Here is a 15453-nt window from a genome sequence, read left to right on the forward strand (position 1 = left end):
TCAAAATGTGATTGAAGTTTTATTTCCCTATCTGTTTCAGTAAAAAGATTCAGAGAACTGATTGACACACAACTTTCACCTATATACAGTCTATACACACTGTTTGTACCTTGTCCTTTTCTTTGAACAAGGTGACACTATCTTTGTTCAAACCAAAGTGCAAATGAAGAGATACTAAAAATGAAAAGGGGGGGCAGGTGGTCTTTGTATTCTCAGTCACTGTATAAGCACCACCAACCACAAGGGAGAAAGCATTGAGGAAACATCGCATCCCACAGGTAAAAAAGTCAAGCAGTGAGTACAATGGACTACCTTCCCCAATGGCCACTTTGGAACACTGGCCACTGCTGTGAAAGAAGTTCCCAGCTTTCCATTTTTCCACCGCCACATCGCTACATTGGAATTTTAGCCCTCTTCCCAGTGCAAATACAAAAATGACCAAAGTCATGGTTTTATGGCAATCTTCTGCTAAAATATATAGTTTGAATATACATGCTATAAAAGTACACTACAAAGGTTAATCTTTAGAGCTCCGTTAAAATTTTAAGAATTTATCTTTTTACATAAAGAATAAAGTACACCCAAATCTAAAAGTTTATTTGAGAAAAGCTTTTACTGTGACCCGAAATGTTTCCAGCTTCACACTTTGTAATGATATTGATTTTGTAATACATGTATTTAGTGATGCTCTCATAATTCTGTCTTGCAATGCCTCATCAAGTACTTCAAATAAAAATGCGGAGGGCTTTGTGAATCTTCAAGGAGTTTTTACTTGTGTAAAGGTCAAATTTTCAACATAAATTCCTATCGCAAAATTTTCATTCTGTTTTCTAAACTGTTGTATCTCACATTTTTGATGATCAACATTTGGTGCTGTTAGTGGGGGAAATAAATGCAAGAGTACTGAAAATCAATATGTAGGTGGCCTGATTTTAAAGGTGATAATTCCCTCCTGTAATAACCCTTTCAGTGCCAATTCTAGTTTTTGTAGAGTGGTGTGACAGACACAATGCTCACTGAACACGTGCAGCAGTGGTGAATCAGCTAAGTGGACACCAGACCCAACCCTGAGGGTCTTAGTGCCAAGTGCTCTATCCTCTGCCATCCCTGTGGTATGCCATGAGGCTGACAGCGCGGGTCCACGTGTGGAACCCAGGCAGAGTTATAGTCTTTTAAATATAGCAGTAGCGTGGACATATAAAATAATGGAATTTTTTTTTGATCTAAACAAAAATATTTACTTTTCATTAGCAAAACATTCTTTAAAATAGATCTCTATCTCCCCTCTGAACATTTGACCAGGAGCACTGGGCTCTTTGTGCAGGTTTATTGCTGACAGTTCAATACATTAAATATGGCTGTAGGGAGCACACAATAGGAGCTTATTTGTGTCCAAGGAAAAGAAACTTACTCTTTTTTGTTTGCTTACAGTGTCCAGCCCACCAAAGGAATGGTTTGGCATTCGTGTGCTTTTTGGTTTTGGTGGCAATCACTTCTACTTGATTTTCATTCTTACGAGAAAAAATAATCAGCTGATGTCCTTAGATTTTATGACATGATGAGAAAGAACAATGGGACAAAGGTTAGCCACCCCCAGGGAGTTGACATGGGACTGAGTCTTCTTCCTTCTTTTTAGAAAAGTCTCTGAAGGGCTTCACTGGAGATCTGGAAGGAGGTACCCAAAACATAGGATCAGGGGCCCCCTCCTACGGGCCTTGCTCAGCTAAGCATCCCCTCCTCTGCTTTGGCTACCACACCACTCACTGCCCTGAGCACTGACCTTGCTGTGTGCCTACCACTACACACCTTAGCAAAATCAGTTCACAGGGAAACAAGAAAAAAGCGGAGAACTCGACCAAGAGGGGGCTCAGGCCACACAGCACTGTTTTAGAAGCTGCCTCCTGAACTATAGTCCCGTTGAGATCATCTGCAGAGGAGGATCCGAACACTGTGTTCTTCAGGCAGAAATCTCCTTTGTTTCTCTTGGAAAGTTTCTGTAAGGCTGTGTTTTTCCAAATAATTTTATCAGAAGTGGAGTGCTTTTTTTAAACACACAAATAATGGCAGAAATTTAATCCTCCCTCTATTGAAGTTTGAACCTACCTAAAAGCAGAATGCTTTCTCCTGGAAAATGATTACTTCTTTGAAAAGTGGAAAGTCAGGCTGGAGTGTCACTCAATCCTAGAGCACATGACTAGAATCTAGAATGTGCAAGGCCTGGTTCACTCCCCAGCAACAGAAAACCAAGCCAAAACAACCACCAAAAAAAGAAAGGAAAAAAAAAAAAAAAAAGAAAAGTAGACAATCATTTTCCCCCCATCAAACTCAGCCCTTCAGAAAATACTTCAGACTGAGAAGCAGAGCGGACTCCCCGGTGTGCCTTACAAACAATACTCTGTTAAAATCAAAGAGTAGCTCCAAGTGCAAAAGTGAACATTTGTGCAAAAGATCCCACTGCCAGGTGCAATCTTAAGATCGCCTCGATTTACTTATTTTATAGTGTTTGACTCTTTAAAATACAAGTCTTTTAAATTATGAAACCCAGCAAGTAAGGGGAAGGAAGTTAACATCAGAAAATACATCTTAGAAAAAGTACAGGATATTTTGCTGGCAATTTGCTACTTATTTCACAACTTAGATCAAGTAAGTGTTTGTTAAATATTCACAGTAATTTCAGAGAACCAACATTCATGCCTGTAAAATGTCAATCTATTGCATTTTCAACCATTTTTCTGTACAGTTACAAGATTTCATCTCTCAGTGCTTTTCTGCAGAATTCTTTCTTGTCAGTCCTCCCCTCTCTGGATCCAGCTATACTTTCAAGGTGGGCTGTAGGATTCCTTTCTCAATGAGATGAGTCTTCAGGGTTTTATATATATTTAACTGCTGTTCTGGTTGAAGCACCAACAACTGCTGAAGCACTTTGCTGGGATTTGGACCCCTAAAGATAAGGTAGAGAAGACAACATTCAGGTGATTTTAGTAGAGATAAGTGAAGCACATATCCATAATTTAAGATAATCCATTCCTCACAGTGTAGAGCAGCAGTCTTTACAGAACTAAAACAGCTCTTGATTTCACTTTAATGTCTAAATGTCTGTGTCAAGGGGAGGAAAAAATAAAAACAAGGGGACTACAGATATTCAAGAGACAGAATCCAAAGTCCTGTGCACAGCACCAAAGTCCCTACTGAGAGCCTTAGTTCAAAGAAGTCTGAGGCAAACCCCAATGTAGCAAGCAAAATTAAAGTGTTACTTGCTGTATGGGAAAGGAGGTTGAGACGGAGGAGAGCCCCGCCCCCGTCACCTGGCCCACCACAGTCCTTGTGGGGAAGAAAGGAGCCAAGGAACTGCTGTCACCACACAGAGCCCTGCTCTGTCACATGCATACACAGCCAGTGCAGCATTCCCTTCTCAAGGGGCTCCCTTTGGGTAAACTCCTCTGAGGTCCTGGTCCCAGCTCTTCTGTTAGTCTCTTCTGTGGAGCACTTGGGGTGAGATGAGTTCAGGGGAGAACTCTGACCTCATGACCTTCCTGGGACACTACTGTGGTCATGGGATTGAGATTTGCGGCTGCTGGGACACTAGAATTCAATCCATTTATAAACTAAAGATCTTAAAACACTAGTCTGTCGGGAACGAGTCTAATTCAAGCCTTATATGTATTGGTTTTTTTTTGCACCTCTCACTATCCATTTGAAATAGAGAATATAGCTTACTTTTTGTGGACAGTTATAAGGAAAGTCAAATTAGAAAAAGCAAGACTAAGATGGGGAATGGCACCGAGTTTTGAGAAAGACATTTGCATGGGTAAGTAAATTTGTATTTTACAATAAGAATTGTTTAAATAGAGTTAAAGGAAGTAAAAATCCCAGGAAGAAAAAAATATCTGCTATACAGTAGTACTGCAAGGAGGATGAGTAGAGGAAATCTTAGTCTAGGAATCTTTGAATTAAAAAAGTGCACAACAATCCAGATCAGCCATCCCATGGGTCACCTTCTTGCATGTGGCTCAGTTCATCTGCCAAAGAACTGTGGCCAAATACCTCTCATAGCCAGGCTACTCAAGTCAAGACATAGCTTGGCTTATTATATTTCTTCAAAAGATTTAGTACCTGCATAGTACACACCCAGATTCGGTGCCCACAGGGAGAAGGCAGGCTATTTTATTTCAGTGAGTTCAGCTAAATGCTAAATCCCGCCTGCAGGTGCTCCCATCCAGTTGCACCCTGGCACCATTGATGCATTTCTAATTGTCTAAATATTTGCTTTCAGATGGTGGACAACAGGGCTCAGCGTGACTTCTCTCTACTAAAAGAAGAGCAGATTTTTCTTAAAGAATACGAGTTATAAAGTTATAAAGCTGCCACCTTCTGAAAATGAAGAAGTCTAAGGATTTTACCACTAATGACTAATATTCAAATATACTAGCAAATAGATATCATATAAATAGGCTAAATATTCCAATTAAAAAGACAAAGATTGTCAACTGGGTTACAAAAAAATACATTAATTAAAAACCACAAAAGAGACACAAACAAAAAATTCAGCCACAAATTAGGAAGAGAAAAACACCACTAAAAAGAAGGATAAAAGAATGCTAAGCATAAAGGGATAAACAAAGAAATACCATGCAAACTCGACAAAAGGAAAGCTGCTCTGGCCATCCTGAGAGCCAACAAATAGGTAGTTAAGGCAAATAGTAAAAATGGGCATTACATAATGAGACAGGATCCATTCAATCCTAAATATGACAATCCTAAATTTGTATATACACAATGCAAGCTCAAAATACATAATGCAAAAATTGACAGAACTAGAAAGAGGATAAACTTTTAATCACAGCAGATTTTAATAAAGCTCTGTTAGGAACTAATAGAATAATCTGCTCAAAAAAAAAAAAGACTTTATTAAACTTCACCTAACATACAAAAAAAACATATAAAACCTGCAAAACTCACATCTGTTTTATGTATGAATAGAATACATATCAGAGTAGATGAAATACTATATGGCCATAAAGCAAGTTTCAAAAAATAAACACTGAAATCATCAAGAATTTGTTTTCTGACCACCGTGGAATTAAAGCAGACATCAATAAAGGAATGAGAAAATGCTCATTTGTTTGGAAACCAACCAATTTACTTATAAATAATCATGTGTCAAAGAAGATATTAATACTAAAAAACATAAAATATTTATAACTGAATATTGAAAATACTTGTATAAGGGGGAGAAAGAAAAGGAAGCTTACAGTCTTAGATGGCTATATTAGACCAGATGCCTAAAAATTGATAAGTAAGGCTTTACCTCAAGAAGCTGGAAAAGAACAGCAATGAACCTTAAAAAAAGGTAAAGGAATGAAAAATGAAACTGCCAAAGCCATAAGTTGATTCTTTGAAAGAGTAATGAAATTGCTAAAATTAAATTATTAAATTATTAAATTAAAATTATTTCCCTTAGCATGATATTCTCCAGCTCCATCCATTTACTGGCAAATGCCATAATTTCATTTTTCCTTAAGGCTGAGTAATATTCCATTGTGTATGTATACCACATTTTCTTTATCCATTCATCTGTTGAAGAGCACCTGGCTAATTCCAAAGAATCTAAGGCCGAATTTTTTCTATGATATGCGGAAACTAATTCTCAATAAGTGGTGGGGGGTGGGGGGCACTAGGAAAGAATAGAGGTACTTTGTATTAGACAGAGGGGAGTGAAGGGAGGGGAGGGGGAACGAGGGTAGGAAGGATTATATAATGAACTGACATTATGACCCTATATGCATGTATGATTACATGACCAGTGTAATCCTATATCATATACAACCAGAAGAATGAGAAGGTATACTCCATTTATGTATGATGTGTCAAAACACGTTCTATTATCATGTATAACTAATTGGAAATTTTTAAAATGCTAAAAAAAAATCCTAGTAAGGCTACAACACCCCCCACCCACTCATACACCCCCAGCACAAAAGAAAAAGAAAGTTAATACAAAAGTTCTTACAATGGGTAAGAAGAATATATTTGTATATATTTAAAATATGTATTCAGGGATCTCTATGAGTTTTCTGCTAAACAATTCTGTGAAGGATGTCTATATTATCTATGACTCAGGTGCTATGAGTAAGTGTTCTGCCTCCTGGGAACCCAGTTGAGACCACAAAAAATAAAGTAAACATGTGATTGACGTGGTTAGCCTTCATACACCAAACTGGCACTATAGGACTGATTTAAATCATTATGGTTTAATAACAAAAATAAAAAATAGCAACACCATGCAGGACACACACAACTATTTTGTTTTTTCCATGGTACTTACAACATCTAACAAGCTATATTTATTATTGTCCATCTCTGACCCTTCTCTCTCCAACCTCCCAACAAAAATCTCTGAGAGCAGTGACTTGGTTTGATTTTTTCCTCTGCTATATCCATGCTAGAATATTCTACAACACATAACAGACACTCAAGTAATAATCAGTGGCCTGAATGAATTATGTTCTCTTTCTTTTTAACTCTTGGTATTCACAATCATTGTAATGCCCAGTTGAGAAATTAAATCTCCTGATGTTCCAAATTCAGTACCAATCACATTAACTGGATCTTTAACTTAGTCCTGTGAAGGACCCCAGCATCTATTTTTGTTTTAGCTGCTCAAATATATGTAAAACATGACAATTTAAGCACACTCCTCAGAGTTACAGCTTTAGAGGCCACTTTGATATGATAGATTATCAGTGACAGAAAAAGTTAACTTATTCAAACTAATGTACTGTTCATGGAAATGAAAACTCAAAATAATCATGTAATGAAAAGTTTAAAATGTAAAATACCTTATAAAACTCGTGATGTACACATGCACAAAAGTGGCCATCAAATACTGACAATCAAATCTGTCCATTATCCCACCGTGTCCAGGAATGGTATTTGCAAAATCCTTTAGAAACAAACAAATACATTAACAAATTTGAAAACAAAAACTATAAAATTCTTATCTGTAAGTGTCTTTCTGGCACCATGGACTCTATAAAGAAAATACTATTAAATTTTCTCACTAATTACAAATTTATTATATCACTTCCAACAGATTAAAACTATATCTTTCAAATACGTGCTCAATTTAGAATAATTACTGAATTGACCCAAAGCATCAAAATAACACTGATTAATCATTAATTAAATCTAGCATTAACTTCTTTTCATTGAAGAAAATTTTCTAAATATTATATCAGCTATTACTAATCTAATTTCCTTCTGTTTAGCCAGAAGTGATTTGTGAAATATTTTAATGTGGTTGACAGATGTACAACTGGTTCTAACTCATGTTTATTCTAATAGTTCTTATTCTGAAATAAACATTTTATTTCTATGATAAATATTTCTTCTTCTTTTTTAGTGTTGAGGTAAAAAGAAAATCAAAGCAGCTAGCTCATCTGGGACACGTTAGTTAGTCCATTAAGTGGCCAAATTGAGAGGATGAGTAATAAGCCTTTGCAAACTGACTTGTCTAAGCACCCAAGAAATGGAAATACCCAATTGCTCTAGCTCACTCAAGTAACCTAAAAACATACAAATGCCAACCATAATCATACCTTCATTTCAGACATGCAAAAAATATTTTGCCATTTAATGAGAACTCTTGGACTAGAGACCATTAAAACAAATACCATATTAACTATAAAATTTCTCTGTTTAAAACAATTATTGAAGAACTCTTTGGTTAATTTTTGCCTATCTACTTCCTTCCTTCTCTTCCCTACCAAGTGAAGCATAAGAGAACCACAGCAACTCAATACTACTCTGCAGATGGTTAGAAACCTTTGCAAGGTACTCATCCTGTGTGGCTGCCTTAGATTTCTCTGCAGGATTTATTCTCCTTCTCTTCTCAGATGCCACCTCTCAGAGAGGCCTTCCATGGCCATCCCACCTTCAAAACCTATTCCCTAACCCTTCATGGCATACATTTCCACCTTAACTTAGTGAAACCACATGAGGGAGACTGAGATAACATCACTTCCCTGATGCTCTATCTTAACCAAACAAAACATAGGGTGATTTCAAGTATCAGGAGCAGGGTCAGCAAACTAGGTTGCACAGACCAAATTCAGCCCACACCTGTTTTGTAAAGTTTTAGTAAAACCCAGCCACAGTCATTCATGGAAACATTGTCTATGGGGTAGGGGTGTTCACGCTGCAATAGCAAAGCTCAGAGCTGAGCATCTGTAATAGGACAGATGGTTTGCAAAATGTAAAACAACTCATTATTTGCACTTCCCCATAAAGAATGTGATGACTTCTAATTTAGCACAATGATAGTTACATATCCAACAGCTCTTCTGCATATTCTGTCAAGTGAGGTTGGCAAAACCCTAAACTTTGGACAATTGATGGCTAGATTTTTGGATGAACACTTGAAAGGATAACATTCTGTGTTTATACCAACATTAAAGGAACATGATATTTCTATAAGAGGCTGACATGATACTTAAAAATATACTAGGAAGGTATGGCCAAAGCCTAACAAAAAGAACACACTCTAACCAGCCAGACAGCATTTTTGAGAAGTTAAAACAAATTAGAGGAATAGTTTTTGCCTAAGGTCTTAATGTAGACCTACAGGAGATCAAATTCTAACCAAAGATATATTCTCTAATTATGTTCACTAACAACAAAGAATCTAAATACATACCTTAATTTTGAAAGCTCTTTTGAACCCACTGGCAAAGAAGCCTCCAAATGGGCCAATTAGAGATGCAAATGTTGAAAGAGCAATGCTGTGTATCTGGAAAGGATATAAACTCACTGTTTCCTAAAGAGGAAAAAAAAAAGGGAGAGGGAAGGCAATATTGGGAATATCTGCATTAAAACTGTATTTGAGAATAACACCTAATCTAGGAACCATGACATAAACACTAATTCAAAGCATATGCCATATTTTTGTTAACTTTTTACAATCTTCACAGATCACAGAAGAAAAACATTGTAAGCTCTCTGTCATCTACTGAGTCAGCGCCTCTGTTTTCTCGGCAGCATACTGCCAAGCACCTGCACACTGAATCCTGCTACTGGTGCAATACCTTCTGTTTCATCCAAGAACAGTGGCAACAATTGGGTTGTAGGGCATACAGCTTCATTAATCTTTACCTCTGTTTTGTTTTGTCACCAGTAATACTTTATTTTTTTGTTATATAATTTAATTTTGTACTTTATTTCACTTAAATTTCTTATGATGAAATAAGGGGAAAATTGGCTCTTTCTCTTGAAACTAATATAATGCAATGGAAACACAAAAATAAGAACTGCCAAAATGAGCTTCAGCAAGACAGTTACAATTACAAAAGATTTAGGGAAAAGATAATAAAAAGAGAATCCTGCAGTCAAATTATTTTCTGAACTCATAGCTTTTGCTTCCCTAAGTACAATTATATAGAAAATAATAATGTGTGTAGTATGAGAAAGGTGTTTGATAACATGACCTTTTGGACCTGTACTCAAAGCAACGGTCTTACCTGGGACCAAAGATTGACAGCATTAAATGCTTTTACAGCAGGTAACAGGAGGTTTGGACACTGAAAAAATTCTTGGTATTCATGTATTGAGCGGTCAAGAAATAATTTGTTGTTTAATCTACTACTAACAAATTATGGATTTTAGTTAAAAACAAAGTGATTCAGAGACACACACATGCACATGTGCACACACCCATCACTTGAGCCCCCAGTTTAGCCAAACATACATGAATCCTGATAAGAGACCAGGTGGGCTCTCCTGGACAGCATATCAACATCCTTCCATGTGACACCTCAAAAATGCTTTAAATGGTAGCAATGTGCTCTTGGAAGGAAAATTCATTTTTTTAGGAGAAGCTTTCTGTAGTAATAAATGTCCTCTAAAAATCAAGGGCTCTTTTGAATGATGAATTTTAAATGAGTTTTAAATTGAGTTAATTCATATAAGTAACATGTAAAACTCTTTCTAATTCATTGGGCTTTATAAAAATCTATCAAATATTTTAAAATATTTTAAAAATACACACAAAATAATTACCATCAGTAATGAAATCATAAGGCAAATACATTCCTAGTATACAATTTGCAATATTAACTCATTTTACGTTTATAAAAATCACAAGAGAATAGAGCATATTATTGATTATAATCAGACATAAAAAGCACTTCAATATGACAAAGTTAAAAATTATGCATAAAATCTAAATCTCACTTTTATTTATTTATTTTTTAAATTTTTGTGGTGCTGGGGATTGAATCCAGGGCCTTGTTTGTGCATGTGTAGCAAGCACTCTACCAACTGAGCTATATACCCAACCCTAAATCTCACTTTTAGAGGAAGCTTACTTTTTGAAAGAAAAGATTCCTAACCAGGTGATATTGACCTTTTACTCTTACCTGTCTCAATACTGCCTGTAGGAAGGGAGGAAGTGAGTAACTCTGAAGCTGGAAAAGTTCTGTGGGCTCACATTCTGTGACAAAGGAGTTGATGTCGCTTCGGTATTCCACTGGGCACACAAAGTACTGGTATTTTGACAATACATAGGCAGCCTGAATAACAAAGAACTCATGAAACACTGCCTAAATATAGATATACAGATACAGATACACACAAAATGCCAGAATTTCTCTATATTAACTTTCTGCTATGTTGTTGTTGTTGTTGTTTAGCACAGCTGGGAATCAAACTCAGAACATGGCAGGTGCTAGGCAAGTGTTCTACCACTGACGTATATACCTAACCCCTCTGCTATATATTTTTAAAGTTTGAAGGTCATAATTTTCCCAGCAAAAGTCTTGGAAGACCTTTATAAAACAAAACAGTTTCTCAAAGCAATGAGGTCTCTGTACAACCACACAAAGCGTGAGGGTGTGACAGGAAGGGATAAGGTAGGGTAGCAAGGAAGAAAAAGAGAAGCTGATTTGAACACTCAGAAAAGCAATATAGCAAAATCTTACTTTTTAAAAATACAGATATTTAATCATAGGAGCTAAAAAGATATAAAGGACTGAATTTTAAGGATATAGGAAGAGTAAAGGACTGTTGTTTGTTGTACACAGCTTATATTAATTTTATCAACTAATAATTAACCAGTAATTCAAAATTACAAAGAAAACTGTACCAAATAATATGGTGAAAAGTCTCGTTGTTCTTCACCAACCCAGAAAACTCTGACTTAATTGTTCTTTTCCCTGGCCACATCACCGCAGTTTTTTAAATTAGTTGTCCTTAGCCATGGAAGTGGAAGATGCATGAAATAAAATATTCTATTATAAATTTTAATTGCTAGATAACAGTTTATTCTCTTTTTCATTTCTCTTACAGCCACTTGCCCCATTATATTATTTAAGAATGGTTTAAGAAATTCAAATATGATACTAGAAACAGATCAAATTGATTTTGCTTCAGTTTCCTCAAAACCATTTGGTTAAAAATTTATATGTAATTTCATTAACCATTATTTTGTCATATATTACATTCTTGTGGAGCATCTTTATTTTCTTCCAATGATATGAGCTATTCCTATTGTCTAATTTTAATAATACCAAATTCTAATAGTATTACCTCAAGTTTTGATTATTCTTGCTTTTTGATAAACACTAAATGGGATTGGAAATTTTTTCATTATTACATTTATCAATTGTTACCTCATCAATATATCAAAAACTTTATAATAATTTTATTAGCATATTTTTAAAATTTTGAGACATGATCTTACTAAGTTGCTGAGGCCGGCCTTGAACTTGTAATGTTCCTGACTCAGCCTCCCAAGCAGCTACTACACCCAGCTTCTATGGGAATTTTCACTGAAAATAAACTAAACTTAGAAATTAAACAGATGAATTATGGTGGTTTTCCCGTCCAGGATAATGGCATATTTCCATTTATTTGTATATTTACTCTTTCTTGAAGTTTCATGTTGTTATTAGTTACTTCATATCTGGATCTCCAATATTTTATATTAATGACAACTATCAGGGACTAGACTCTTAAAAATTTGAACTTCCTAACAAGAACCTTTTGTACATTTATTTTGTATCTAGTCATTTTATTGTACCCTTATTATTTCTCACTAGTCATCTTTTAATGAGAACACCATAATCATAAACTTAATTTTTAAACATGAAAAATACCCATTATTCATGGCTAAAAGTTAATATTAATTATTCATAATTAAGGTATTTTTTTCTGCAACTTAGGCTTACAGCAGGAACCACCCACTGAGCCAACTGACCAGCATGTGTTAAGACAGAGCTCTTCAACATCATTTGCACTCACTGCTATTACTCAAAGATACTGCCTATCCCAGCACCTCTATCCCCACGTCAAGCAGAACAGCTATTAGAGACTACCCAAACACAACAGAACAATTGTGGATCTTATATCTGGCTAAACACAGGACCACCTTGTGGAAGTTAATCATTCTGGGATAAGTCTGAGACATAAGTCTTGTGTTGGGAAATAGATTTTGTTTAAGGTCCCCAGGGGGTTCTGATATGCAGCCAGGATGACAGCTACTAGGGTACAGTACTGATTCTGTTTAGTAGGTTTCAATAAGTACATTATTAACATTTAGTGGTTTAATTTTTTAGGTTTAAAATAGACTAATAAACTCAGCACAGTTTTTCAAAATAAATAAAATAAAAAATCCTAGTAAAACTCACAATGAATCCAAACACGACTGTAGAAAAGAAACCGCCAATGAATCCTTCCCATGTCTTTTTAGGAGACAACTAAAAAAGGCCAAATAAAATTTAAAAGTTACTGCATCACAAAATACAGACTCTGTTCAAGGCTCTCCTCAATACTGTGCACATCTGTACCTTCCTTTTTTCTTAATGGAAATAGTCTTAACTCTTTTTCCTTCTTTCTATGATCCTGATTTACTTGTGCAAATGTTTTGACTAGCATCTAACACATAGTAGGCCCTCAAACGTGTGTAGCATGCTGTGAATATCTGTTTCTGTTAAAAAGCCTCAAATTAATTTTTTTCCCTCACAAAGAACTATAAACTCCATATTGAAATGGTCATCCCATGACTTGTACGCTTCTTTTGGAGTAAGAATGACACATATTCATTCCAAGTACACACTTGGTCAGATGTGTTGACCTGCTACTGGCCAAAACAGAATTGAGTACAATAAAACAATGACATTGTAGCATACCAGATTTTCATATATTTCTAAAATGCAATATCCACAACAGATTTCTTTCTGAGATAGTAAAATAATCCATGGCCCCAAATACTGTATTCACTTCCCCAAGTATTCACATATCCTCCTCCCTTTTTTCACAATCTATCTCCAGAAAGAAAGGAATATGTTGTCTATTGTTTTCCTAGTCAGTGGGGCATTCAGGGAGAGAAATTTGGAGGAAAGTCTGGAATTCGTTGTTGCAGAGGCAGGAGAAACACACTGAGGAGTGGATGCTGTTATACTGCCCCAAGATGTTGATAACCACCACATGTGTGCAGGGATTGATCATCAAGAGATCACTGGTGGTCTTTGTGATGATCACTTATTTAGAACAACAAGAACAGAAGCCAAATATCAAAGGGAAATTTCTGAGGATAGAAACAGGTTACAGGCTAAAGCTACCTGAGCTCTTTACAGATTTCTTATCATGTTGTTCAAAAAGGGCAATATGAAAAATGGTTGGCAGAAATGGTTTCATAACAAATCTGGAAAGAATTCTGCCTTAGAAAAGGGATGGATATAGCTTCTCTTAGATTCAGTACCTGTGTTATTGCCATTAAGTAGGAGTGGCCTCAAATTCAAAAGTGTCTAATTAGTTTAAATATAGCTTATCAAATCAAGTTGAACTCATATCATGTCAATTTAAAGGTCAGTTGCTCAATGACCGAGGATACCTTATACTGCTAATCCATTCTGACAAAATTATGTTTCAAATTGGTTACCGAGGGCTGGGGTTGTAGCTCAGTGGTAGAGGGCTTGCCTAGCACATGCGAGGCACTGAGTTAGATCCTCAGCACCACATAAAAATAAATAAATAAAAATAAAAGAATTGTGTGCATCTACTTCTAAAAAAATTAAAAAGATATCATTAATTTTTTTAAAAATTGGATACTGAGATCCCTCTATGGCTCTAACAGTCTTTCTGAAGGCTTCCTAAGCCAAAACTAGCCTATATAGACATCTTGAATACTTACACTTATTCTTATGCTGCAGTAGCTTTAGGGACATTTGAAAGATACATACGTTACTTGGCCATATCCCTATGGCTCAGCCTAATGCTGTGACTATACTCCTATAGTGGGTACAGTCTACGTAAGGTTTTCTGATGGTTATTTCTCCAGAAACACTTTGGCTACCCTATCTCACTCTGATTTTATATCTGAACAATGGTTTCAGGCCCTCCAAAACTGCCCTCTAATAAAGTAGCCAAGTAATGTATTTATGGGACTATGAATGAATGCTTTGCCCAAATTGTCAACTGAGTGAATTCTATCTGAAACCCTGACATGAAAAGCTTTTTTTAAAAATAAAGAAATCAGTTTAAGAAAATGGTTTCATTTCCATGAAATATTGGTTTGTTTCCTTCTTCCCCAAAATAAGAACTAGAGAATTTAATTCATTTCTTTCTTTGCCTCCATTACCCATAAACAGATCCAAATCTAAGGCAAAACAACATGGTCTGTTCCTGTGTATTTTCCTTTCTCTTGTCTTAAGCTTTTATTATTACTTGCATTGTGTCAGTACTTTATTATAGAGCTCCAAATCCTTTTGTGAAATGCATTTGGATGTAAAAAAAACTTACAAATGGGCAAGAGCATATGAAGATGGTGCTTTAGGAAGTCTGGTAAAAGAGACAACATGGGGAGACAACCTGGGGAGAGGGCTAAAGAACTGCACCAACGACTGATGAGAAAAACGAGCAGAAATGAGATACAGAGAAAACATGATGGAGTCCAGTCCTTACTCAGGAGTCAAATGGGTAGCTGGTGAAGAACCCAGAAGGAATTAGTGGGAAATATGGCTCCACTGCAGCTGCTAGGTGCAGCTAAGGAAAGTCAGGGTACCTCAGAAATCAAAACTTGTGTAACAATATCATGATGCTGGAAACGGTTTCCATGGGCTAATATTTAAGGAGAGTTTAGGAATGGCTTGCTTATATCATTTTTCTATTACCTTAATTAAAGGAGTTCTTCCAAAAAAAAATCCAAAAAGGTAAGCAGTAATGTCATTGCAGATAACACTTGATATTGGAACAAGGAACCTTTAAAGAAAAAAAGTCAGCAGAAAAAAGTCCTTATGATTAAATAGCAAATATTCATGTAAGTTATGACTCATAATGAACCAATGTAATAACGCTTTGGATTACACTGTGGCCTAGTCCAGAACATAACATTTAACAAAAACATTATTAGTATAAGCAGTAAATATCAACTAAATTTGCTAATTTAGCAATTAAGCAGAG

General features: G+C 35.8%; 1 protein-coding gene across 2 annotated transcripts in view; it reads right to left on the minus strand.

The window, feature by feature from the left end:
• Nucleotides 1-15453, minus strand: part of Cds1 (CDP-diacylglycerol synthase 1) — a 67139-nt gene continuing 51686 nt past the window's right edge. The window contains exons 8-13 of one of the 2 annotated variants that reach the window (XM_046457681.2): nucleotides 15165-15252; nucleotides 12681-12749; nucleotides 10413-10565; nucleotides 8696-8815; nucleotides 6840-6943; nucleotides 1-2941 (exon numbers count right to left, since the gene is read on the minus strand). In XM_046457681.2, coding sequence (XP_046313637.1) covers nucleotides 2812-2941; nucleotides 6840-6943; nucleotides 8696-8815; nucleotides 10413-10565; nucleotides 12681-12749; nucleotides 15165-15252 — 664 coding nt within the window. In that variant the 3' untranslated portion in view covers nucleotides 1-2811. The remainder of the gene's footprint in view (nucleotides 2942-6839; nucleotides 6944-8695; nucleotides 8816-10412; nucleotides 10566-12680; nucleotides 12750-15164; nucleotides 15253-15453) is intronic. The other variant, XM_058583421.1, reaches the window with a different exon arrangement.

This window comes from Marmota monax, unplaced genomic scaffold, assembly GCF_021218885.2.
Source record: "Marmota monax isolate L192 unplaced genomic scaffold, Marmota_monax_Labrador192_F-V1.1 WCK01_AAM20220418_F8-fsc00128, whole genome shotgun sequence".
Lineage (NCBI taxonomy): Eukaryota > Metazoa > Chordata > Mammalia > Rodentia > Sciuridae > Marmota > Marmota monax.